The sequence below is a fragment of the Micromys minutus genome, assembly GCF_963924665.1.
Source record: "Micromys minutus genome assembly, chromosome: 1".
Taxonomy (NCBI): domain Eukaryota; kingdom Metazoa; phylum Chordata; class Mammalia; order Rodentia; family Muridae; genus Micromys; species Micromys minutus.
Window position 1 is genome coordinate 198348926 of NC_137969.1, and position 27649 is coordinate 198376574.

At 42.7% G+C, this 27649-nt stretch overlaps 1 protein-coding gene across 1 annotated transcript in view; it reads left to right on the forward strand.

Moving 5' to 3' along the window:
* The window catches only part of AKAP6 (A-kinase anchoring protein 6), a gene marked incomplete at its 5' end in the record, with an annotated part of 305320 nt that overhangs the window by 73169 nt on the left and 204502 nt on the right, over positions 1-27649 (forward strand). The window contains 2 exons of the mRNA XM_080912298.1: positions 1267-3039; positions 24471-24593. Coding sequence (XP_080768424.1) covers positions 1267-3039; positions 24471-24593 — 1896 coding nt within the window. The remainder of the gene's footprint in view (positions 1-1266; positions 3040-24470; positions 24594-27649) is intronic.

Below are 27649 nucleotides of genomic sequence, written 5' to 3' on the forward strand. Positions count from 1 at the left end.
ATTTCTGGCATGGCTTATCACTTCTTTGCCTTTAAACGTGTGTGTGTGTGTGTGTGTGTGTGTGTGTGTGTGTTTGCATATGTAATACAGCATGCATGTAGAGGTCAGAGGACTACTTTCAGGATTTGGCTTTCTCCTTCTTCACATGTGTTTTGGGGCTCACCTTGGTGGCAAGCATACGTATACACTGAGTAGCCTTGCTGCTCAGCATTTCCACTGTATAGAAGGAGAAACTAAGAGTTAACAACGTCAAGCTGCTGACCTGTAGTCAGGGAGCTGATGGGTGTCAGAGCAAGGGCCTGACTCTGGAACTCAGTGGTGATTCTCATTTATGTCAAGTCCAAGTACGTATGAGAACAGGAGCCCGGTCCCCTCCCTTACTTCAAGTGCAATGGCCTCAACTGGGTTGTCATTCAGCTTGTTTAGAAGAATCCAGTTTTTGTCCCCCATCATCAATTAAAAATCTCCTGGTTTGTCATATGATATAGAAGCTACATTAGTAATGAGACAAAAGCCTCAGTTACACAATTAAAGAGTTAAAAACAAAACCTTAGAGTGCTTTTATTATTATTATTAATTGAAGAATTTCAGGTCATCTTGTCTCACTTGGAATCACAGATAAATAAGAAGAAGGACAGTTAGCGATTAATGCACGATTGGGAGCAGAAGAAGGAGAGGTGAGGCAGAAGGGAGAGCCAGGGCTGAGTGATGACGTTTGAACGTTCATTCGTTTTCTCTAACATAACTGGGTATACCTTTAAGAGGTGCAGCTACTACAAAGCCAGTCTCGAGCAGTTTCTGTTATGTTTTTAAAAATTCAGTAGCTCACTCCCATGATCTGTGAATACAGACTTAACATGGTCGAATTGATGCACTTAATTATCCCACTTAGAGTAGTTCTTGACTTAGCCACTATGGTAGGCTCTGTACCAATGTTAAGTCTGCATTCTAGAATGTTCAGCATCCTAGTTCAGTCTTCAGAGCTATACTCGACAAACAAAATGGCAAGTGCTTTTGAAACTGTTAATGTACCCTGTTTTCAATGAAAAGATAGAACCAGAAGTTTGGGGTTGGACTCGACCATCTCTAAGACTTTATGCCCACCTTCAAGTTTGAATACCATGTGCATAAAGCAAAGAAGAAATTGGTTATGTGCCTATCCCAAGTCAGGCCAGAGCGACTGAAAGCAATAAAGATTTGATGGGCAGTGCAGTTACGACTACTCAATGGTACACTTACTGAAACTGTTACTGTTGTGTGTTTCAGGGCCGGCTTGACTCCCTCACAGAGGTGGACGACTCAGGGCAGTTAACCATCAAATGCTCTCAGAATTACTTGTCTCTTGATTGTGGTATTACCGCATTTGAACTTTCTGACTACAGTCCAAGTGAAGATCTGCTTGGTGGCTTGGGCGACATGACCACTAGCCAGGCTAAAACTAAATCTTTTGACTCTTGGAGCTACAGTGAGATGGAAAAAGAGTTCCCTGAGCTCATCAGAAGCGTCGGGCTGCTCACGGTGGCCACCGAGCCTGTCCCTTCCAGCTGCGGAACAGCCAGTGAGGACTCATCTCAAGTGTCACTTTCAGATGACCACAGAGGCGGCCATGAGGAAAACGGTGCTCTCGTACCTGGAGAACAGCTGGGCTCAACACTGGTAATGTCTTCCTTAGGGGACACACTGACAAATGCTGCCGAACACCCCGCGGAGTCAGCAAAACAAGACTCTCTGTCCTCCCCGCCGTCCTCCCCACAGCTCGGTGTGAAGAAAGCCCAGCCTGGCCCGTGCGAAATGACCACTCCCAAGAGATCCATCCGCGATTGCTTTAATTACAATGAGGACTCTCCCACGCAGCCCACGTTGCCCAAAAGAGGGCTCTTTCTAAAAGAAACTCAGAAGAATGAGCGGAAAGGCAGTGATGGGAAGGGGTGGGTGGTTGACCTGAAGCCTGAACTGAGCAGAAGCACCCCTTCCCTGGTGGACCCCCCGGACAGATCAAAGCTCTGCCTAGTCCTGAGGTCTTCCTACCCTAGCAGCCCTTCTGCCGCCAGCCAGTCCTATGAATGTTTGCACAAGGTGGGGATCGGCAATCTTGAAAACATAGTCAAAAGTCACATTAAAGAAATTTCTTCTAGTTTGGGGAGGCTGACTGACTGCCATAAAGAGAAACAGCGACTGAAAAAGCCGCCCAAGACCTTGGCCAAGGTGCCTCTGTGCAGAATCCCTAAACGCGGAACTGGTTCAGGAAAGCAATCTGAGACTACCAGGAGCTCAGCAGTGCAGAGCCTGGTGTCTCCCGGAGCCCTCAAACCCTCAGTGAGACCAGACGCAGATTCTGCGTCTACCGCCTCAGGTGACCTGTGCCATCAGAGAAATCGGAGGGGACAATTGCCAGCGCAGTCGAAGGCTTCCAGTTCACCCCCTTGCAGTCGCAGCAGCAAGTCCTCTCTTGGTTCAGACAACATCAAATCCCCCGTTCCTCCTCTTTCAAAAGCCAAAAGCCTAAAAGGCTCTCCACCTGCTCCGTGCCATTCCACACAGGACGGTCAGATGGTGGACGCCTGGTACGGCTCTGATGAGTACCTAGCGCTGCCGTCCCACCTCAAACAGACCGAGGTGCTAGCTCTGAAGTTGGAGAATCTAACCAAGCTCCTACCCCCAAAACCCAGAGGAGAGACTATCCAGGATATCGATGACTGGGAACTGTCTGAAATGAACTCGGACTCTGAAATCTACCCAACGCACCACATCAAGAGAAAACACACAAGGCTAGGCACAGCATCTCCAAGTTCATCCAGCGACATAGCTTCATCTCTCGGGGAGAGCATTGAATCTGGGCCCCTGAGTGACATTCTTTCCGATGAGGACTTATGTATGCCCCTCTCCAGCATGAAAAAGTTCACCGATGAGAGATCAGACAGACCTTCATCCTCTGAGAAGAATGAGAGCCATTCTGCCACAAAGTCAGCTTTAATTCAGAAGCTAATGCAAGATATTCAGCACCAAGATAACTATGAAGCCATCTGGGAAAGAATAGAGGTAAGGTTAGTTTTAACCCAGTGATTTCCTGTCTGAGTTTTAGAAATAATGCTGGGATAGTAGTCACCTCCTTCTGACTCTCCTAGCAATATCAAATATGTTAAGTTTTAAATTAAACTTTAAATTCTTCAAAGAAAAACATGGTGAAAAAAAATCCATGATGTTTCTCCCCTGGGGGCCTTGCCAATGTAGTTACTGCCTTGTAGAATTCTGTTGATACTACTCAGATCGAGCAGCTCACCTGATGAATGAGTCATTGATGGAAAACTACTTACAACAGTAATGGTCTCACATGGGATGTGCATCCAGGGTGTACACTGGTGAGGTATCACAGTTACCCTTCAGCTCTTCTAAGTCTCTTTCTTAACCCTAGAGTGACTCTCACTCTATGGCACCTTCTGTTGAAAAGACCTCGCATGTCCAACTTACTAACCATCCCTGTTTTCTCCCCAACTCCTTCTTTTTGGAGACCTCTGGCTTATTTCTAAACCATCTCTCACAGGTACTACTTGGGGGGTCTGGGAGAAGAGACTCGATTTGGGGTAAATCTGTACTTTTGGAAGGAATTACTGGATGTGATAGGACCTTTGAAGATAGACATCAGGACTCCATAACATAGTTTATGTTTTTCTTCTTCAAGAGGCATCCAGACAAAGATTCACTTTCTCTAGAATTCTGTTGGAAAAAGATCTAGATAATTGGAATAAAATTGTCCACACCTTGTAGAATGTGTATAGCACATCACTATGTGTAAGAATCTTCCAGATGCACCTTTAAGCGTAATTCAGCCAGTATGTAAAGAGGGTTATCTGAAAAATGGGTTATTCTTCTATACTGATGGGAACAGAAGCTTGGTGAGCCTAAGTTAGTTTTATAAGATAAACTACTCAGGTTGACAGACATACCAACTTGCTGACACTTTTGCTTGGAAAGCTAAGATGCCAGTCAATACCTTTTGATTCTTTGTTTGCTTTTACTGTTTTGGTGTGAGAAAGATGTCTCCTGCAGGAAATTCTACATGCCATCCAGGTCTAGTAGAGAAAAGCCACTGTAACCCTGGGTCTGCTCAGGTGTTCTCTGCTGTGTACGCTCATTGTTGAATACTCTCCAGAGAGACAGTGTCACAGTACAGCGCATGTGGACAGAAGAACCTTTGAAAGAAAGTCAAGCGCAGAAAATAAAATTAGCACAAACATATAATAGTTACCATATACCAAGTATTCATGTGTCTGGTCCTCATCACAATCCTGGTGTTAATTCCAAATGGGGTTAATTAATTGGGGATAAAAATATAGAAGAGGAGACAGAGGCTGAGGGGCTCCAGGCAGTCTTCTCTGGAGCCCACACAACTGACTTGATCAGATTCTCAGAGCTGTAGGTACAAAGTTAGAGCTTGAATGCAGAGCCAGCCATGCCTGAAAAGGGTGCACCATGACTGTCAGACTGGCAATAAGAGAAACTATGGCAGCCTATGGACCAGTATGGAGTCAAATTTAGGGGCTGTGATGCAGGGCAAGAAGGGGGATACTATCAAAGAAGTGAATGCAACCTGACAAAGGATTCTAGTCCTTGCTTAGCCACCAAAGGCTCTGGGGACATTTTTCTATTGCCACTCTCTAATGTTCTGGTCGTTCTGAGGCTCACAACCCAGAAGGTAGAAGACATGTTAATGCCCGGTTAACAGGATAGGCTAGGAGACCGTGATGCCATTTCCCAGGACAACACCTGCCTATGGTTCCTAGCATCTCAGACTTCAGGGAATCCTCAGCTTCCTTGTCACTAGCCTTTACACTCACAGATAGGAAAGATTTCTTTGTAGTGTACTTTTATTTTTGCCCCACTGAAACCCATTTGTGTTTATTTTTTGAGATTATAATTTAATTACACTTCTCGCTTTCTGTTTTTCCCCCAAACCCTTCTGTATACCCATTCCCACTTTCTATCAAATCAATGGCCTTGTTTTTGCATGTGTGTTTGTGTATGTGTGTGTGTGTATACATATATATTCCTAAATATAATCTGTCGAGTCTGTGTACTGTTACTTGTATCCATGTTTTCAGGACTGAATGTCTGGCATTGGGCAACCAATTGGTGTGCTCATGTCTGGGAAGGACCATCCACTCCCAGGATTAGTTGCCTTTAACTCTTTGTGTGGGGTTGAGCCATCATGGACTTTTCTCCATCCATCTGGAAACACATTCTTTTAATAGACAGCATATTCACATGGTTTAGGAACATAGACTTTAATGCCCATTAACTATCCCTCCCATCCTTGGACCCTGTCTTGAGTCCTGACCTTGGATACCTGTTGTTAATTACAGGTTTCGGTCTTTTAATAAGTTCCTATTCATACTTAAGCAAGAGCAGACATATTTGTTAAGTAATACTTTAAAAACCAAGAGTCAAGTTGCAACCTGTCCTTCATAAATAGAGGCTCCTGTCTGTTTGTTATTATTATTTCCTGTTATCTCTAGGAAGCTTGGGGGTCTTTCTTACCAAGAACTTATGGGATAGGTAAGTTGATTAGAGTTTCAAATTAGAGTGCCCATTGCTCTGCTCCATGAGATTTTAACATAAAATTATGAGGAAACAATTAAGCCAAGCCACTGAAGCAGTTTACTTTTTTCTGATAAATGCATGAAATAGAATAAACATAATGAGGAGAAATTAGAGAAGGACATGCCTAAAGCAAATGGACTTTAACATAGGTTAAAATTTAACATAATTTAACACAAGTACGTGAGCTGTATCCTAAAGGCCAACCCTAGCCTGTGCCCATTTATTCATATTGCTCTTCTGTTTATTGGTTTGCTTCATTTTGTTCTATTTCTTCTTAGAATTACTGTGTAATCATACCCAGGGCCTCTTACATGCTAGGCTAGTGCTGATCAACCAAACCCAGGACCTCTTACATGCTAGGCTAGGCTAAGCGATCGAACCCAGGACCTCTTACATAGTAAGCTAGTGATCTACCACTCAGTTACCTGCGTAGGCTACTTGTAAAGTAACGTATCGTATCATGGAACACAGTCATCCGTTTCCCCCCCGTGGATGTTTCTGCTTTGTAGTGATAGACCTGACGAATTGTGACAGAAAATATGTATCCTGCAAAGAATGAAGTATTTCCTGTCTGGCTGTCGGTGGAGCCAAGCTCCTGGCCTCTGCTCTTGACTGCAGACGACAGAAGGAAACTCACTTCTGAGTAGCATATATTATATGCCAGGTTCTGCAGTGGGCCCTCTCCTGTAATTTATACAACCACCCTAAAGAAGACCTGTCCCATTTTGCAGATGATGTATCTGAGGGTCAAATAGGCTGCAGGTCACATGGCTGTTAACTCTAAGGGCTAGAATCCAATTTCAATGCTAGACCAGGAGGACTTATCTGTGAGAGATAGTGCAATGCCAAGGGGAGACAGTAATCATACAAATAGATAAAAATCAATTTTTCAAGCCCACAAAAGTGCTTCTGGTTTAGTAAATGGACAGTGGGAACTCTTCATAATGACTGTGTGGGAAACAGCCACTTGTCTAAAGTGGGAAATTCTTGGATCTATCGGAAATGCTGAGTCATGGATGCCCAGGAGGGCTTCAGAATGCAGCACTGGGTGGTGTTGCGTCAGTGAAGACACGCAGATAAGCTTCGTTTGATACAGTTCAAGGTCTTCTTTTCACACTCTAGGTTTCTGTAAACGCTGTCCTGGAAAATGACCCCGTTCAGATGGAGTCGGTGGCACTAAGTTGATAGACTCCGGTCATAGGTTGACCCATTTCTCCACAGAGATCCAAATGTCTTCAAACACCGGATTGCCCCATTGTAGCTATTGTCGAGTGCCTCAGCCGTTGCTCTCTCGTTCCTGGAGACATATATACACCCCGTTTAAGAACTTGCTGCCAGCTGGGGATGCCACTGCTCGTAAATTATCCTGAATCCAGCGCAGCACAAACTTAGTTTCGTTCTTGTTCTCTGTGACGGGGTTGGATGACACCGTCATCCTGTTTGTACAAAGGCAGCTGTCACGGTGCTCAGCGATGAAGCTGAGAAGGCGTGGGTGAAGTGTGTGGTGAGAGAGGGGAGTGGATTAAAGCGGCACAGGTTTTAACAACAATTTTCCCACAGTGAAATGGGTACAGACAGGCCCTGTCTTTTCAGACTTCAGTTTGGTTATGCGCTGACACACCCATGACCACACCCTGACAGTGGTGATGGTAAGGTGATCACTCTGTTTCCCTTTCCTTGCGCTTGCTAACACTTGCAAAACAAAATTTGCTATTTTAACCAGTCAAGGTGTACAGTTCATTAGTGTCCGGGAGTCACACGACACAGCCTGTCAGAATACTTTCCTTCTAAGTCTGAAACTCTCGTCAGTGGTTCTCAACCTCCCTAATGCCTTTTAGTACAGTTCCTCACGTTGGGGTGACCTCCAATCATACAATTATTTTTGTTGCTACTTCATTACTATACTTTTGCTGCTGTTGGGAATCACAGTGTAAATACTTGTGTTTTCCAATGGTCATAGGCAACCCCTGTGAAAAGGTTGTTTGACCCTCTGTGATGCACAGTCTGGGAACTGCGGCTCTGGCTTTAAACAGCTTCCTTCACTCTCAGCCCTTGTCTCTGACTCTAAGTACTCCGCTAGCATTGTCGGCATGGAAGGGTGCCATGTCTTTCCTGTGACTGATTTATTTCACTTAGCACAAGTCAAGTCCAGGTTTTGTTCATATTGTCTACCCATATAAGCCCCATAGTATGAAACACAGTTGCATCTCCTTGTTCACAGCAAGAATTAGTCATAATGTCATAATATAATAAATGTAATATAATATGGTGACATATACAATCACTCACTGGAGGTTTCACATCCAGATATTCCTCTGCCTTGAGTTGGCATGTTTCATTGTCTTTGAGACCAGATACCCGAGGAAGCAGCTTCAAGGAGGGGATTTGTTTGGCGTGCAGTTAGAAGGGACACGGTCCATTGTGAGAAGGGAAGACATGCCCACACAGTTTCATGACGGGCTCACGTGGCTGGGACGCTCCACTTCTCGGCAGAGCTGGAAGCAGAGGCTGGACTGGGAGTCTGATGTGTAAAGCTATGTCAACTTCAGGGTCACCCCCAGAAACCCATTTCCTGCAGCACATTACCTCCTAAACGTTCCATGACCACAACAGCAAATAGCTGGGGACCCCATGTTTGTGAGCATATGGAGGTCATTTCACATGCAAATGGTGAAAGTACCCCCCACACTGGTCTTGTTAGGGAGAGCCTGAGAACCGCTTTTCCTCGCACAGCCCCCTTGTCTCCGTGTTTGCTCTCTCTCCACCTTTCCCCACATCCCTGCTTCTTCTGAACCTTGCGTGCAGCCCCGCTCCCGAGAAAGAATAAGTGGAAGGCAGCCAGCTTTCTTCTATGACATGGATGTCTGTCTTACTTCTGCTCACCCGATACCAGTCTGGGTCACGAGCAGCTTCGGAAATGAATGGTGTGTTATCACTACAGCCATGTCTGGCTGTAGCTGCTTGTTAGAACAGCTTGGTAAAAGGAGGGGACTATGAGATGAAGAGGAAAGGGGGGCCAGAGAGGGAATTTGAATGCCAAATGTCTGTACAGCAAAGCTACAAAATGAATCTGTTTAATGAAGGCATTCACGAGTGAGTGTCTGACTACTTTGTTAAGGCATAAGCTTCTTCTAGACCAGGGTTGTAAACCGATGATCCAAGGGACCAGATGGATGGTGTGCATGAGTCGTATAGGATGTAGAAATGAGGGTCTGTGGGCTGATTCAATTGGAACCTACAAGTCATGTCTAAAGGACAACACCTCTCAGCTTCAGATGATATTTGCATGGGAATGTTGCTTTGTATGGCAAGAGATTTTTTTTTTTTTTTTTAAAGCAGGAAACCTACATTTTATGTGACATCTTCCAATTTTAAAATTTGAATCTGAGCAGTTTTTAAATAGACCCAACAAACATACTCATGGCAAAGATTTGGTTCTAAGTCACTAATCTGCAATCTTCGATGGGAAACTACTTAGAATTTTTAAGCGCATAGGATCGGTAGCTTCTAAACTTTAATCTGACCCTCATTAGTAGCATGCCTTGAAACTACGGTGATTTTTAGCTGTGGCTGCTCAGGATAACTGCTGGAGGTCATTCCAAACATCCGGATCTCAAACGTTACCCCAGAGCAATTAAATCAGGATCCATGTTTATTGCTTTACAAACTCTTCAAGTAGGTCTGGCAAGAAGAAGGCTCTGTGCACAAAGGCGCTTGCCATGCAAGCCAAGAGACCCGAGTTTGATCCCCGGGACCTACTAAAGGGGAACGGAGAGCATCATCTCCACAAACTATCCTCTGGCTGCTGCTGTACACGAGGCATGGCACACACATGTGCACACAATAATACCGATTATTAAAGTTCTTCAAGCACTGGCAGTCAGTGTTCAATTAAATTGAACAATAATCTGTTAGGGCTAATTGTGAAGGGTTTTGCAATAGGCTGCTTATGTTACTACATAACTGTGGATCCTTAAAGATGATTTGTTATGGTTTTGTGTCTGTCTTAAAATAAGAAAGTGGAGAAAAAGCCAATTGCAGTTTTCAAGTTGAAATTTGGGGGCTGGGAGAAGTAAAGCACTAAGAAACGGTCCACAGGGACCACATCAAGTTAGGCTACGCAATAAATGTTATCTTAAATGCCAACGCTGTGGCCATAATCCAAGTTGAGAATTCTAAATCATCACAATGGTTTTAAAGATAAGCCCACAAAATTCTCTATAGGGATAATAACAAGTCTTCAGTGTAATGTATTGTAGGAATGCCAGGAGAGAAGAGCAGCCTCGAATTAACCCTGCTGATAGATTTGCTGAGCATGTCAAGGTCGTTGTTCAAGGTTGGTTGGGAAGAACCACAGACTAGAAACAAATTCCTCCTTGGTTTCCCAGGAGGAATTCAGCAAGCAGTGCCTTCCGTGGTTTCTGCAAAACTGTCTATGGGCTTTGACAGATTAGTAATGCTTTAGCACCACCATGAGGCCATTCCAAGCACTGCATCTGGTTCTTTTAGAAAAAAATTCTGTTCACAAATTTCAACGTGAAAATGAAAATGTCAAAAAAGTGTGTGTGTGTGTACTTTTTTTTGATATGGAAGGGCCATGACTAGGCAACAAAGCCTGAGATTACAGCAGCAAAATGCAATTAACATTCAGGTTTACATTTTAAAGACAGTTCTAAATTCTGAGATGAGGGTGAAAAAGAGAGAAAGATAGGAGTATAGGGAAGAGGTAAAGAGAGAGGGAGAGGGAGTAGAGGGAGGGTGTTGCTTTTTCTCGTGTGCTTCAGGCTACCTAGCCCATGAGCTTCTGGGTGTGACCTAGTCCCGGCCTAGAAGCTATTAGAAGCAGTGGAGTTGCTGGCTTGATGGCATCCCCAGCTTTTGACATGGTTTCTGAGGAAAATTTCAGGTCATTGGGCTTCAGTGGCTGCTCTTATGTTGCTGGCCCACATTTTAAAAATACAATTAGAGCAATGCTCAGGACACCAGTGAATTATTCTCTTCTCCTTTAAGCAGGAAACAAGAACTTTTTATCACCATGTGCTGTTTTGTAAGGAGACAATTACAAATCTGAACAAAATCCTCTCTTGCTTACTTGTAGCATTTCAGGAAAGATACTAAATAGTCATTCCTCTCATACCTTATCATATTTGATTGATGAACTGTATAGATAACACCACTTTTATAAGTGAAGGAAGATAGTGGGGCTATTCTATTTCTTTAGATAGAGTCAAACTCTGTAGCCCAGGCTGGTCTGGAACTTATTCTGTGGTGTGAGCTGATCTCAAACCTGTGGCACCCCTCCTGACTTGACCTCCTGAGTGTCAAGATTTCTGGTGAGAACCACTGTGCTTAGGTGCATTTTGTAGTTTTGAGATATGATATTATCTCATTAAATCATTGCATTGAGTATTTTATGAAATCCCAAAGGGTAAAGACTACACGAATGCTAATCTTAATCTTATTACAAGTTTCCCTCATGAATCTGGAGAGTTGACATAAATTCTATTGAACAAAACTGCAATACGAACCTTTGGTTCCGTGGAAAGCATCCTTGGGGGCTTTTGACTTCAACATGGCTAACTCTGTGTCACAGGGGATTCTGGATGAGTTTCTCTTAGAAAATCTTAATGGCACGTGAAAGTGAGTCTGGACATCATCACGCTTGGATGTGAAACTATTTCTGATGCAGTCTCAGCACCATGAGATGAAAGAAGCAGATATCCTGGAAGAGTAAGGCCCAGAGAAGGACCCAAAGGTGACAGACAGTAGGACACTGAGTGACCCAGTAAGATTTAGACATGGGCTAGTATGAATTTAGGTCAAATGAGGTCAGGTAAATACACCATACTGGAAGCATTCCCCTTGGCAGACTGGCCTTTGCGATGTCTGTCAGTACTGATGTTTGTCCTCTGTTCAGACAAGGAAGGGGAAAAAGCATTCCTAAAGTGTAGGTTCTGTGGCACAGTTGTGAGTGACGTCAGCCTGTGTCTGAGCCAGAGGCTCTCACTGCCCAAACCAGACGGCTTGGGACTTGCTTTGTAAGTAAAAATGTAACTGCAAAAGGATGCTGCTACTAAGTCAGGGTCGTGCGCTCTCTGTTCTTCAGACTGGAGAATGCGGATGCTGGCCTACTTCCCAGGAAGCTACTAGCTCTGCTTTCCGCTGACTTCAGGAAGTAACTGTGCTTTCTTCTTTCTTGAATGTTTTAAGAAAATCATATTGGTGAAGTATCACTTAGAGGTGATAATCTGACAATCCTCCCGCCCTGGATGGATGTGTGTGTGTGTATTTGGGGGGGGGAATGGGGCAGAGACAGAGAGACAGAAACAAAGGTATATATTATAGTTAGCATGATAGTATGTTACCTGTTCTTCCTTTCTGACCTCCAAATTAAATATGGAAGAGTTGATGAAACATTTTTTTTGCTACGATTTCCTTAATCTCTGTAGCATGGAGAAGATCTGTGTTCATGTGTACAAAATTAATGTTTATTTTAAAATGTATATTCACAAAGTAAAACTGTAGTAAACCTATATTTCCTGTCCTATCGTCACTCCGTCTCCAAGTTTATATTGTTTGATGCATGCCCTTGTGTTTAAGAGATTACTGACCACGGAGTGCTTAAGGAGATGTAGGACCCATAAAAAATCATACTGTGTGTGCTCCGATCTTTTGCTGACACATTCTACTGGGATATAAGAGGATAAAGAACTCCTATAATAGTCTTGCTTAAGACATAAAAAAAGAGCATTCAGAAGCACAGTAGATAGGACTTTATAGCAAAGGAGATGTTACTCTTGGTAGGGAGAGATTTCTGAGCAATATGTTAGTGACTAAAATGATTCCCTGGTGCTGCATGTTTGCAACTCATGACAGCTGATAAGGTGAACACTGGACCATAATGTCTTCTAAACCAAAACCCATCTTTCCCTCTAGTGTTAAACTTACCATACATATTACTTTGAGTAAATAACTTGACTTTTTGGTACTTCAGTTGCGTCTCCTGCAAAATATACAGCTAATCCCAGCATATGACAGAAGGAGGCAAAAGTCTGATGAGTTCAAGACTAGCCTGGACAACAAAGGGAGTTCAAAATCATCCCGTACATATAAAGACACCATCTTAGAAAGGCACAGGCAGAATAGGTGCCTGGCTAAAGGCTGTGACAGTTAACTGTGCCTAAGTTTCTAATGAGCCCCAAGTACTACTTAGAACCCTTTATCTTGTTTTCTCTTCCACCCTTTAGTTGCCTAAGTCACTTCAAAGTCAACTAACTTTCTGCAGGATTCCCTGCCACATTGTTCAAATATAGCCTTCCCACATCTTGGGACCTACCATGGCTTCCTCAGTTTCCTGTACCTCTTCTTTGGGAGACTCTGGGTCTCCTTACATGATAGAGGTTGTTTATATTGTACTAGAGTCAGTTTTCTCCTAATTGGTCTAATACTTTTAGTTAATGAATTTCTGTGTCATCTTAGGAAGTTTGTGTAGACAAATTTATGCAATGACTATGTGTTCAGACAAATATAAACATCATTCTAGTTTATGATACTGCCACCCAGCAACCTTATACATAATATGTGCTTATTTATTTGTAAATATGAATATTTATAACATATTTATAATTACATACTTATAAATAATTCTCTCAGTAAATTTCACAAGAAGGAAGGTGATTATATTATATTATATAGAGAGAAAGGGAAAAGGCCTCCAATAGATTAAGAATTGTCGATCAAACTCCTGATGGATCAAGATGACAAGATTAGGACAAGATAGTAAAAAAAAAAGTATCAAAAATTGGGATGATTTTTGGGAGAGGAACATTTGAGGTGGATCTTGAAGGACAGATATCCATGAATAAATTACCATGAATAAATCACAAAACATTGAGTATGGAAAGACACCAAGGATCACCTTGTCAAACTACAAGCAAGAGGGTACAGACCACAGTGAAAAATGAATGCCACTCATTTTACAGCAGAACCTTTGTCTCCAAGTCCAGGAATGCTTCCTACAAGAGTGTCACCTCCTGGTTATGTTACATCTTGAAATGTAGCTCGAAGGGACAAGCCAGCCCTCTGCAAAACCACATGCTGTGCAGCACAGCTGCCTAAACTTTAGTTTGAAGATCTTGATGGACTTTAGAGAGCTTTCTCTTCTGTGGTTTACGTACAGAAGTCTCATTGTCAACTCTAAGGCACAGACAGACCTACTGAGACAGGGGAAGCACAAGAAGCTGGTATGGACAAACGTGAGTGTGCTGTGTGTTTTTAAATATCACTATACAGAGCACACAGTGGGTCTGATGTTAACACCCTGCTTCTGGGTCATCTCATCTGTGCCTCAGTCCCTAGCACCACTGACTAGATCTTACAGATTTCCAAGCTCACAAACTATCTTCCTTACTGGACATCATAAATGTGTGAGTTCAGAAATGGAAGTTATGACAGCTAGCATGTTCTCAGTCTTCCTACAACCCACCTAAGAACTTCCTTATGTCAAGAAAAGATACCTCTAGCCAAATGAGGAAGTTGGCGGTTGTCTCAGAATCTAATGTCTCCATCATTTGTTGTCACTAATCGGTCTTGTTCATTTTGCCCTACAGCACTCTTGGTAAGCTGGCATATCTGTCCATATTTACTCCACTGGTTAGTTTTAATCAAATTGGCTCATCTGTATTGGCTGCTTTTATGTGTCAACTTGACACAAGCTGGAGTTATCACAGAGAGAGGAGTATCCCTTGAGGAAATGCCTCCATGACATCCAGCTGTAAGGCATTTTCTCAATAAGTGATCAAGGAGGGAGGGTCCAGCCCATTGTGGGTGGTGCCATCCCTGGGCTGGTAGACCTCAGGTTCTATAAAAAAGCAGGCTGAGCAAGCCAGGGGAGGGAAGCAAGCCAGTGAGTAACATCCTCTGCATCAGCTCCTGCCTCCAAGTTCCTGCCCTGTTTGAGTTCCTGTCCTGTTTTTGTTTGTTTGTTTGTTTTTGTGACAAACTGCAATGTGAAAGCATAAACTGAATAAACCCTTTCCTCCCCAACTTGCTTCTTGGTCATGATGAATACAAACCCTGACTAAGACACCATCTGTCTTAGCATTTTACTGCTGTGAACAGACACCATAACAAAGGCGACTCTTATAAAGACAACATTTAATTGAGGCTGGCTTCTAGGTTCAGAGGTTCAGTCCAGTATCATCAAGGCAGGAACATGGCAGCATCCATCCAGGCAGGCATGGTGCAGGAGGAGCTGAGAGTTCTACATCTTCTCTGAAAGCTGCTAGCAGAATACTGACTTCCAGGCAGCTAGGATGAGGGTTTTAAAGCCCATACTCACAGTGACACACCTATTCCAACAAAGTCACACCTACTCTAACAGGGTCACACCTTCTAATAGTGCCACTTATCCACTGGGCCATGCATATTCAAACCATAACACCATCCGAGGGTCATCTGGGAAGAGAGACTTTCCATTGAAGAACTGCCACTAAGCTGTCCTGTGGTTATATCTGTGAGACATTTTATTAACTGTTCATTGACATCGAAGACTCAACTCACTGTGGGTGTTTTTTCTCTGAGCAGATGGGCCTGGGCCATATAAGAGGAACAACTTGTCAAGCCAGAGGGAGCAAGCCTGTAAGCAGCATTCATTACTTTAGTTCCTGCTTCGGATTCCCTCAGTGATACACTGTAACTAGTAAGCCAGAGAAGCTCTTTGTACCCAAGTTAGTTTTATTCCGTGCTTTATTCCAGCAACTGATAGCAAGCTAAAAGCTGCCCTACTCTAACCTAACCAATGCCTTCCCAACAGCCTTTGGGATGGCTTCTCTCTTCTTGGCCTTGCAAACTGTTTCCCACACAACAAAGTGAGTCTTTTAAGATATCAATAAAAATCTTTCTTTCTCCTGCTTCAATGATCTAGTAACCACTTACAGCCCTCAGGATGAAGTCCAAACACTTACACATCTCATGTGGCCCAGCATCTTTCTCGCTGTGTTCCCCTTTCCAGTGTTATGTTCAACTACTCAGAACTCTCACAACAAGCTGTTCCCTTTTGGGTTTTATTTGCCACAGAGCTCTATGTTCCTTTCATGCCCTCGACTACCTTTTCCAAATCATTTATTCTTGTCTGATGACGGTCAGACTTTTAGTTTACTATTAGAAGCTGCCAAGTAAACGTCTTTCCTGGTGGCTCCTGACCCTTTAGGGGCATATTTATGAGAGGTCCCCAGACTGTGATCCAGATACATCTCAGTGGTTTCTAAGACCATTTCAGGGGTCTGCAAAGATCAGACAATTCTCGCAGTAATACTAGAATAGTATTTCCACCCTTACTCTGTATGCAGTAGAGTTTTTTATAGTAACACTGTGGATTAAGTACAGAAGAGAAATAGAAACCTAGTTGTATCTTAAGCCAGACAGCCATACATTTACATACAGCAAACTCCTCATTTTCACTATTTTAAAAACAGATATTTATTTTCCATAACAAGGTAATATTTATATTACCATAGAACACAGTATTGCCATCTTAAAATTAATCAAAAATATTTATGAATTCCTATAATGAATATCAACAAAACTCAAAGAAGACAAAATTTCTTCAGAGTTTCCTTTTTAAGAACTCACTTTATTGTAATGAGCTCACAAATTAAATACCATGCACTTGGATTATGCTAACCATCAAACTTTCCCAGTCTCAAGCCATGCATCCTGTGGACATTTATGCAATTCTGAAGGCATGAAGCTTATCCCTCCATAGGGCTTATCCCTCCACCCCCACCACGCCACACACCCAAAAAAGACAAGGAAGAAAGAAGAGGAAAAACAAACAAAACACCACGAGTTGAAAAGTAGAACAGTAAACTTCATATTTTCTCTCACAGTCTGTGTCTTTCTGCCTGAGCTCTGGCCTTCTTCATTTCCTAATATACCATTTTTTTTCAGTCACCTTTCTAAATGTTATACAACGTGCACGCTTCCATAGAAGAATGTATGCATTATAGCCTAGGATTCTCATAGGTGAGAGGTCCTGTGCTTTCTTTGCTTCTTTTTGAGTTTTGGTGACCTCATGAACATTGTATTTTCTATGTTCATCTGACTTCCCAGTAAGTTCTAAGTATAGAGGAATTTTCACATTCAGTGTTTGATGTACTGTTTAAGGGTCTATGTCTCCCATCTGGGAATCCTGGAACCTGGTACAGTTTCTGATTTATTGTGAAGTCTTAATAAATGAAGTGTTTAGAAAACAAGACAACCTACACTGGTACATTTGTGGAGTTTAACAAAATGGGCAGTTTAATACTTAATTCCGCCGGCCTGGTGTTACCCAGTGTAGAGAATATATACGTGAGTTTTAATCAGTAGCACTGTAAACTGTTTTGGTAGTATTAAAAATAAAGGCGCGTCCCTCCTGTTACCACGTTAGGCTTCCGTTTGCCACTCCTCTCGCTCTGACCTGGTGTTCCGCTTCGCTCGCCCCTGCCCTTGGCTCTCTCTGACCCAAGTGGTCCAGAGGACGCTCTAACGTGGCACCACATGAAAGAACATGCCACACAATATCTCGGATCCAACTGATATATGTAATTTGCCCATCCAGAAAATACAAAATCCTGTACACATCCATTCCTTGTTTTCATAACAACATGTCTCTATGCACACAGATGGGCAGGCAGGTCCTCTGTGTCTTCTTCCATCTTACCTCTCTCTGCCTCAATCTCGCTTTTTCCTTCTTCCAAGACTTTTCCCCGCCTACCCTTCCTTCTCATCCAATAATAGGCTTCGCTTTATCCTGGACCTACCTTCCTGCGTAATGACATCATCTTTAGGAAACTTTGCATTATTCCCAAAGCCTTCATCTATCTTTTTACTTTGAACCCAGAACTCTTGTCCAAAAGATGCCTAGGATAACTTTAAAATTAACAGTGGTACTTTAATGTTTGATGATGTGATGCCTAAGTTCTTCTGGCACAAATATCCCCTGAATGCGCACTCCAGCCCGGTGTGTAATGTTTTCAACCTCATTTCCCTTGGTTGGGTAGGCAGATTTGAAGGGGTGTTTGGAGAGCCTGTGTGCTCTCTGCTGCAGTGAGAGAACCCACCGAGCCGTGTCCTCTTCTGATTCGCTGCCCTGAAGCTCTACTGCCGCTTGTTGCATTTTCTTGCCTACACGATCATCTCTGCACATGGAATTTTATCACCGTTCTAAGAATGATAACCCTAAATCATGTTCCCTAGAGAAAAGTTAGACTACTTAGGTAGGAACTCAACCTTACACATAACCTTTTAAGTACCCTTGGTACCCTTACACTCCATTAATCCACGTGTGTTCCTGTAGAAGATGTTTGATTTGTAAGGTCTTACTGAAGAGGAAAACACTTGGTGCAAATCCAAGGAGTTCAGCTCCGCTCTTCAGCGTCAAGAAACAGCCTCTTCTTTTTGTCCCTGAACATTTTATGGAACTACCAGGAAATGGTGCTTACTGAAGATATATGACTACCCCTAACAAAATAGTGGGAAGGACTTCAGCTGTCGCTAGAAGACACCAGAAAAAAAAGAGGAGAAAGGGAGAAAAAGAGAAAAGAGTGCCAAGGAGTGAAGAATAAGACAGGATGGAGCTTGGAGAAGGAGGAAAGAGGAGAAAAAGACAGAAAAAGAAACAATAATCAAGAAAAAAGTGAGAGAAGGATTAGAACAGGAAGAAAGCATCAAATCCGAGCCGGGAAATGGCTGGCTGAGTGGTGTGGTGCAGGGGCGTGGCAATCAGAGCCACTAGCAGAAGTGTTACCACCCTTTTTTCTCTCTTTGTACCCATGAGGTAAGTCTGTCTGCATAGTCTGGTGTGGTGGTCCACACCTGGCAAAAGAGTCCTAAACAATCATTCCATAACTTTAGGATGGAAGTGACATGCATAATACCTCTGTGCCCCACTGTCTTTGTTTATGCATTGAGAAATCTGTTGTGATTCAGAAATACTGTTAACTATTAAGATAGGCGGGATGAAGAACTGAAATATTAAGCATTTAAAATTTAAATGCTCACGGGAAACCTACAATTAAGCCTTCCAAAGAGCTAGAGAGATGGATCAGTGTTTAAGAGCACTGGCTGTTTTTCCGGAGGACCCAGGTTCGATTCCCAGCACCCACATGGTAGCTCACAACTCTTGGTAGCTCCAGTTCCAGGGTTCTGGCTTTTTGGGACACTGCATATACACGGCAAACAGTCACTCATGCAGACACACCACCTACACACATACAATAAAAGTTAGTCTTAAAAAAAAACTTTCAAAGTATTAATAGCCTAAATTCAAAGGTATAAATATGTCAAATATTTTGTGCTTATAGGCAAATAATAATCAACTAATCTGCCCAAGTTTTCCTGCAGGTTTGGGGGCACTCCATGCAAAGTGCTGAGGTAAAGTTAGCGGAAGCCCACAAATCTTTGGGCATGATGAGGTTAACTGGGAGCACCCTCAGATTCGCTTGGGAGCACCTCCAGCTCCTCACATCCGAGACTGTCCGTGTCTCAACTTCCTCCCTACGGAGCAGCGTGTATGGGAAATTTACAGGGCTCTTGTGAGGATTAAAATAAAGTTTGACAAGTAAGCGCTCAGCTAATATGTATTAGTTGGCCTTGTTTATTACTACTTGCAGTTTATTCTGGAGCATTTTTAAGCTTTTAAAATTAGGCTTTCACAATTTGTATGCTGGTTTTCTTTTGCTCTCAGAATCTTTGATAATTTCTTTGTATACACAAATCGGGAGCAACTGAATTCAAAGTATCTATTTTTCCCAATTATTATTATTATTTTTATTCTTTAATCTTTTTTTTAACAGTCTGGTCAATAGCCCCCTCCTAGTCCACCCTCTAACTGTTCCTAATCCCATCTCTCCTCCCCCCATCTCCAAGAGATGTCCCCACCCTACTCCCTACCCTCACCTCAACAGACCTCTCTGGGGCCTCAAGTCTCTCAAGGGTTAGGTGCATCTTTTCTCATCGAGGCCAGACCAGGCAGTCCTCTACCGTGTATGTGTTGGGGGCCTCATATCAGCTGGTGTGTGCTGCCTGGTTAGGGGCTCAGTGTCTGAGAGACCTCAGGGGTCCAGGTTAGCTGAGACTGCTGGTCTTCTATGGGGTCGCCCTCCTCCTCAGCTTAGTCCAACCTTTCCCCAATTCAACCACAGGGGTCCCTGCTTCTGTCCATTGTTTGGGAGTAAATATCTGCATCTGACCCTTTCCAGGAATCCTTCCCCACTGTAGAACAGGTGTCTTCCTGGGCTCCTCTAGTCCTCGTTGAGATCACTGTCACAAGGATTGCCAGGGCCTGCAGATTTCAACTCAGTTTCCCTCTAGCATAACCCTGAGCTCAGAATGGACTGTCTCTCTCTGTTGCATTTTAGATAAAGCTATTTCTTGACTTTCCCCCTCTTTGCTTTTGTTCCCTCTGGGACAATTGTACCAGTATGCTTTTATATTCTAAAGCTACCCATTGAACCTCTAGTAAATAACTTAAATGTTCCATGAAGCATCCTGTCACCATTGGCACCTCTCTTCCGTCTTAGCCCTCTTTCTCTCCTGCTCTGGGCTTTGTGAACAAGAAGGAGGCAAACGAGTGAAGCAGAGGAGACAAATGTCTGTAATTTCCAGGACTTTTACCCAGAGCCTCTGGATCTGGTGGCCCAGCAGCATGCAAGTGGATTCGTGGTCAGGAAGAGATAAGCCGAATTTGAAAGTGATTGTATAAAAACCTAAATTAGAATCTTCAGATAGGAATTTTGTAAAAGAATTATGTTTAGAAGTGCACGAATCTACATCCTGCAGGAGGCTCACATCCAATCTGGGTGCATAATTTTACTTCCAAATGGAGGTCTAACTTACTAATTCTCAGAGTCTAAATAACACTATACAGCAGGGAGTTTGTGGTGTCCCTTAAGTGTTACTTGTTGGTGGCCCCACTGCTAAAGACTTATTTCCAAGATTGGGTATTTTTTTAAGGTGTCAAATTTTATTTTTCAGAGTTTGGCTATTAATAGAAACATTTGTTGGTGGCATCCTTGCTAACCCGCAGAAACTTGTTGTCTCTGTGTACCCAGAGCAGTGGCTGCCACCTGTCAGGCTGTGACTGTGTGAGAATTTCCTCATTCATCTTCCCAGCAGTGCCTAGCACAGTGCTGTGCACTTGTTGAATAATCAAGTGTGTTCATGTGTGTGTGTTCTACATGTGTTTGCACTAGGAAAGGGTAAATTCATGCACATGTACATGTAGAGGTCAGAGTGACTGTACTGAGTCCTCCCCAACTTCTTAGCCTTTGGGACAGTCTTTCGTGTAGCTTGGAGCTCACGCCTCATCTTAGATTATGTCCCAGGGGTCTTTCTGTCGTCATAGCTGCTGGGAGGTCTGGAGGGTACCACATTAATCCAGAAGGGAGTGTCTCACCGTGCTCCTCCCATTCGTTCCATTTTCCATTGCCTCCTCTTCTGCAATGTTCCCCAAACCTTGGTGGCAGCAGTGGGTGTTGGGAAAGAGGTCTCACTTAGTGCATTTTCACGGTAATCTTATGGAACCTCAAAAATGAACATTATTGTCTGAATTTTATAGGTGAAGGGACTTATTTCAACGGCAGGAAAAAATTCCTGTAGTAACTACTGGGACCAAATTCAGTCTGAGTGGCTCTACCACCGTTCCTTAATGTCCACCCTGGCTCACGATGAATGTTTTTTTCTCTCTCTCTCTTCATATACCATCTTCTGTCATCTTTACACAATCTTCATTTATTTTCAACTTTCAATTTCAGTGAAGAAAGCCAGTAAAGTCTTCCATGATGTCATGTGGTACCAATGAGACTCTGTATTTGGGTACTGAGTCCATCACCTTTAGCTCCAGGGCAGGGACAGGGCAGGGACAGGGCAGGGACAGGGCAAGGACAGGGCACTTACTCTTCTCATCTGCATACTGAGAGTGACAACAGTCCCCACCTCCTGTAATCATTACAGGTCCTAAGTGTTTTATTTTACACAACAGATCCTAGATGTACAGAGGGGTGCTTATTACTTCAGCTAGAATTGTCTGGAGGAGTTCACTGAGCCCTTAACTGTGGAATACTGAGATAGTGCCAATTAGGTTTTAACGATTAAAAATACTCACCAATAGAAGCTGACCACTGTTTTCTCCATTAAGTTAAGTAGTTCACGATTCTGGGGTTCTTTGGCATGGCCCTGTTTGAAGGCAGTTGATTCGATCTAGTCTGGCTCAGAAATCACATCTGAGGTCTCTACCAGGAGACAGAATGCTTTTGAGGTGAAGACACACAGGTACATGTGGCTCACATCCAGATGACAGACACCATAGAGAAACTGGGCATCCAGGATGTGGCTAACGCTGTCTGATGCCCACTTCCTCCTTAAGTAAACCGAGTCACTCGGTCTGTTAAGGCACAGGTAGAATGATCTTGTTCAAACATTTAACCTCCTGTAAATTTCCCCTTAGTGTGCTAGGAGTGAACTCTGAAGTAAACGTTCTTGGGGAGCCTGTTTCCAAAAAGGGAGTAGAAAGAGATCCGTGTGAAGGTGGAGGAGCTGAGGTACTTACTTCAGGGTTAGTGCTGTGGGTTGTGGGAGGTGCGTTCTCCACACAGCGCAGGGCAGGCCGGGTAGGAAGAAACCTGACTATGATAGTTGTGACACTAAGAGAAGCGTACTCATGTCCCTCAGCACTAAACATGGGAAGAAATAAATTCTGGAACAGGTAAGAGTTCTGACTATAACAGACTATTTTCCTCACTCCTCATTAGATTGTTTTTTTGTACAATATCATTTGAATCCAATATATCAGAGTTGAGACATGTTTTATGTTCTGCTGGCTTTTTAAAAATACCAATATTCATCATTCTGGTGCCCATTCGTGTCTAACAGTTTGCTTAGTACATAGTAGAATCTTGCTATAAATATTTAAATATATAAATCTGACATGCATGGCCTAAAACTCTTTGACTAACAGCATCTATGATGAGGACCCCGAACATTATCATATGCTTTCATGGTTGTTTTGAGGGGGGGATAATTAATCATCTAGTATTGATTATATTTAAAATAGCATATTTAACTATTTGTCCTTCAGATTCAACTCATTTCCAAATGGTTTGCTTCCTGACTTAACTTTATCCACACACCAATTTATATACAACAACTCAAGTCAAACTTAACAGTAAGCAGTAGCTGATGTGTGCACTAAAATGATGATTTTTGTCTCAGTTGTCAGCCATTTACACTCTCCTGCAGGTGACAGATAATGGATGTCTCTATATGTTTATATGCTCACCGAAGGGTCTCTTAACTCCTCCTCAAAACTTCCACTTTCAGGGCACTGTCTGATGTCTTGAGCTCCCACTGGAATCTGCCATGCTTGTGGGACTAGCAGGTACATCTGAGGACATCTGTCTTAAATACGACAGGTGGGCATTTGTGAAGGGTTGACATCGTCTCAGGAAAGCCCAGGAAAACACGGATGCATTACTTCACTGTGTGGCAGACAGATCTACCCGGGACAAGGGTAGCACTCTCTAGTAGAGACTGTGGCCTCTGTAACATGTCTGATCTCCCCTTTCGGGACAGGAGTGTGTCTCTGGGCTTTGTTCCTCTACTTTTCTGTTTTCTAACATTCTATCTCAGTTCCCTTTTCCTCATAGTCCACTAAGGGAACACTGCTCAAATTTCCGGTTGTGAATTTAAAAAAATTATCTTGGATGCACTAAATAATAAAATCCATCTTCTGAGAAGCATGACACAGAAAGTGAACACCTACTTATTGGCTTATTTTTGTCTTGGGATGTCATCAATAAGGCATTAATGTATCGATCAAAATTAATTAAAGGTAAAAAGAGAAAGAAAGAAAGAAAGAAAGAAAGAAAGAAAGAAAGAAAGAAAGAAAGAAAGAAAGAAAGAAAGAAAGAAAGAAAGAAAGAAAGAAAGAAAGGAAAAGGAGAAAGAAAGGACGAAAAAGAAAGAGGGTATGATTGATACAATAGGGAAACGGCATACCAGAATGAACATGGAAGCCTGCCCTTGCTCCGCATGACCTCCAGGTGGCGCTGTTGACCTATAGATGGAAAGCAGGCGCCAGGTTCGGTTTATAGCTGGATTTTCACTTTTTCAAAATATTTTCTGTCTCCACAGATGTGTTCTTTTAAATGGTCAATAAAATTTTATAACCACTATTTGAAAAATCGCAAGATTATTGTGATTTGTGCTTCCTGGGCAAGAATATTTCTTCCCGTCCAGACATACTCAGCCAGTCGGGTGTCTGTCTGCATTTGTTCCTGGTGCCACTTTTTTGCCCTCCTCTCCTCCCGAGTACCCACAAGCTCAGTCACAGAAACTTGAGCTGTTGATGGGACACATCCAGCTATCTTTAGACATAGTTAAATCTAAAACACATTTAGCTCTAGTATCTCAGCTCTGTGAGTGGATAAGGTCATCTGTACCGAATGCCACATGAGGATGTGGTTTGGACATGGGCAAGCAGAAGTCTGTCATGCACTAGAGATGTTCTGAGGTAACTTATGCAGTGCACCCCGTGGTCTAATTATTCTCTAGGAAAGTACTCCTTACTCCTTGGTAAAATCCAGGAGGAGCGCTGATTTCCTGTTAGGAAGGATTTGGGGCCAGGAACAGTGGTCATCACCAAAACCAAAGTCAAACCAACCAACCAACCACAACAACCAACAATGATGCCCCCCTCCTCAAACAGAAGAACAGAACAGTAGGAGGAGTTACCACAGTTTGAGGCAAAGTTTAGAATTTTTAAGGTTGACTTTAAAAAATAAACAACTAATGCTCCCTTTGTTCCTTTTCTTCTTCCTCTTCTCTCAAAGGGGTTTGTGAACAAGCTGGATGAGTTCATTCAGTGGTTAAATGAAGCCATGGAGACCACCGAGAACTGGACCCCCCCTAAAGCAGAGACAGACAGCCTCCGGCTGTACCTGGAGACACACTTGGTAAGCAGACCCTATTGTTCTCTTTCCGTCAAGAACTTCAGGGTCACGGTTTGTTTAGGTCCAGCATTAATTTTAGTTACCAAAAGTCATTACAATGATCCCAAGCTTTAGTGACCAGTTTCAGGCATTTCAAGCAACATGGCCCCTAAGGCTCCACATTTCAGACAGATGCTTCAAAGCTTTCTCCAAAGGGGCCACGATTTTTAAAACACCTTAGAGAATCTTATTAGATCTGTGTTCTCTAAAGTGATGACTGAAGAGTTCCCTCTTCTTGGGGAAAAAAAAATGAATCAAAGAGAAAATTCTGATGACCATTCTGAAGCTTTCTAGAGTTCTTGTAAAATTAATGAGCCCCTCATTATCAAGAAGGTCTATTTAATCTGTTATACACTTGGCTATTTTAATAAAATATTTAAAATGACGATCTCCATCATTTCTGCTGCCATGTGGATTTTTCAGCAGATAATTAATACAACTGTCACCATGTCGGGCCCTGTGCTTAGAGAAAACCAGGGAGTCACTGTGAATAACACTTGGGTGACTATGCTTTGAGTCTGTTTATAGCAGGAATTATAGCAGGGTACATTTGATGAACCTCAGGAGGTTTGTTCTGAATGCTTCAAATTGCCGATATCAATTATGAAGGGGTGGAAACCATGGACCGGAGTGTGACAAAGCGTGACAAAAAAGCACGTTGTCATAGGAAATGAAAACCCACGCTGTAAGGGTGCCATCTTTATTCCTTTCACAGATAGCATAAAACTGACACAGGCAATGAACAGGAGTCCTTGGGTGCCCAACTGTGGGGTTGATTTCTGCCCCTCTTACATGCTTAGAATTTGGAGTAAGTGAGCATCTCAGAGAGCTCCATGCGGGGAGGTTTACGGGAAAGACTGCAGAAGGACAAAAGATGGGAATGAAAGAGAGAATTTTAGTTTACCTAGTGTTGTGTTTTGAGCATGTTTTCTGTAACTGCAAGCCAGACAGCCTCAGAAGCCAGTTGCTACATGCAGAAGCTCAAGGATGGTCTGGGTGGATGGTCTGTGGGAATGCCAGTGGCCATAAATGTCTCTCTTCTACTGGGTTTGGACAGACTGCCCTTCGCACTCAATTCCCTGTAGAGCACACTTTTCATTCTTTTTTTTTTTTTTTTTTTTTTTTGGAGGGCATTTCATAATAGCGAGATAAAGATATTCAGTGCTTTATGATGTAAATTATATTAATTAGAATGTCAACGTTGCCCTGGCATTGTTCTGACAGAAATTCTAATCTGTGTTTAAACAGGACTATATGAACTTTATTTCACATCAAGTGTGCTGTCTTAATTTTCTTGATTTAATATTTTATGGAAAACACACATCCAGCTTTTGAGGTTCCAGAGGGCACAAGGGCATGCGGGTCTCTTAGCTGTGGGCCGCTCATTGGAAGCCAGGCGGAATGGCTCTGTGGAGTGGCTGGCGAGGACCTTTTCTTTTCTACATAGCTTGTCTCCCACTGCACTGTTCTGTGTCAGCTCCCTTACAAAAACATGCTGACACCCCTGTGCTGGCCTCAACTAGCACTCAACTAACCCTCAACATCATGGTAGCCCAGAGCTCGAATTTTCCTTTATGAGGGAATATTCTGTATTATTCTGTCTTATGCAGTTGCAACTAACTTTATGTATTTATTTTAACTTAAAGTGTTGCTAATGCAGTGTCAGAAGTAACATTTTATATTAGTATTCAGTTTAACTTGCTTCTGTGTCTCTGGCCTTACTCTATGTAGCCTTAACAATTGCAGAACTTTTCATAGGTGGCTATAAAGAAGCTCAAGCATCCATCCGTGCCTCAAGACATTGTCCTCATCCTAAACATGGGCGTCATTTCTTATTTGCTGTGGATCACCAAAGAGTCCTTTCTGATATTCCTCTCTTTAAGACAGTCTGCTTCTGTCAATGGGTTAACATTTGAGGGAGGATGCTTATTTTTTTTTCCTCTATGACTATTCTGGCTAGAATAGAGGTGATATAGGTACAGTTTGCTTATCTCTGCTTTTCAAATGGTGAGAAACTATGGTTTGCAGGCCAGTCCACCAAATGTTAAGTCAGTCTCACATTTTGCTTCTGATGCTATGAATAGCAATGTGTGATAGCCACGTTAGCCTCCTGTGTATGGTTTGCTGGGAAGTGCTACAGAAATCACTGAGAGTCCCTGGACTCTCCCAGGCCAGTTACCATAGGAGGAGACTCAGCTTCTCTCCTTCCACCTTATCCCCCATCCCTGTTTACCATTAATATCTTGTAGTATCATTGTGCAGAACTAACATTCTTTTAGTCTCAAGAAGAGGCAAAGTCTATCTTTCTATAAAAACTGTTCAAGTGAGCCTAGAGATTCATATCTTAGCTTAGTCTATACAAACCACTATTGTCCCCTGACGCAGGAGCAAAGGGGTTTTTACAGTGTCACGCAGTAGTAGTGGTTGTCAGACATATTTGCTAAATCACTTTTCTAGATGCCATGACTGACTCTTTAGGAGTGTGAGACCCGAGAGCGATTGTCTTTTCTAGTATGATACATTGGAATAGCTGGCATCTTCCAGTACTTACTTGTAAAGAAAAACAAATACCCAAACAACAGTTTGTACGTTTATATCTTGATACTTAATTCAATTATTTTTCATGATGGCAGCCAAGGGTTTGTCACCAATACTAATCAATTAAAGCTTTACAAAGCCTCTCTGAGAGAGACACAGGAATTTTATTTTAGCTGTAGGAAACAGTGTGAAATTGTTATGGTACATCAGCGATTTTCCATGATAATTAATCATCTGCTTGCAATCTGGCTGCTCCTACAAAAATACAATTCCTATCTTTCTGGAAACTGGCATTTTCAGGAAATGTCATTTGGACATGGTGTATGGTGAGCAGTGACCGTTCTTCTTTTCTGAAGCCAATTTCAGAAGTGGCATTGTACGAATGTCTTATCGGGAAGATTCCCCTTTCTCTCTCTCCTTCACTGCTGTCCACCCCACCCTCTTCACAAACAGCCCCACTGAAGTGTCTGGCCTGCAAGAGT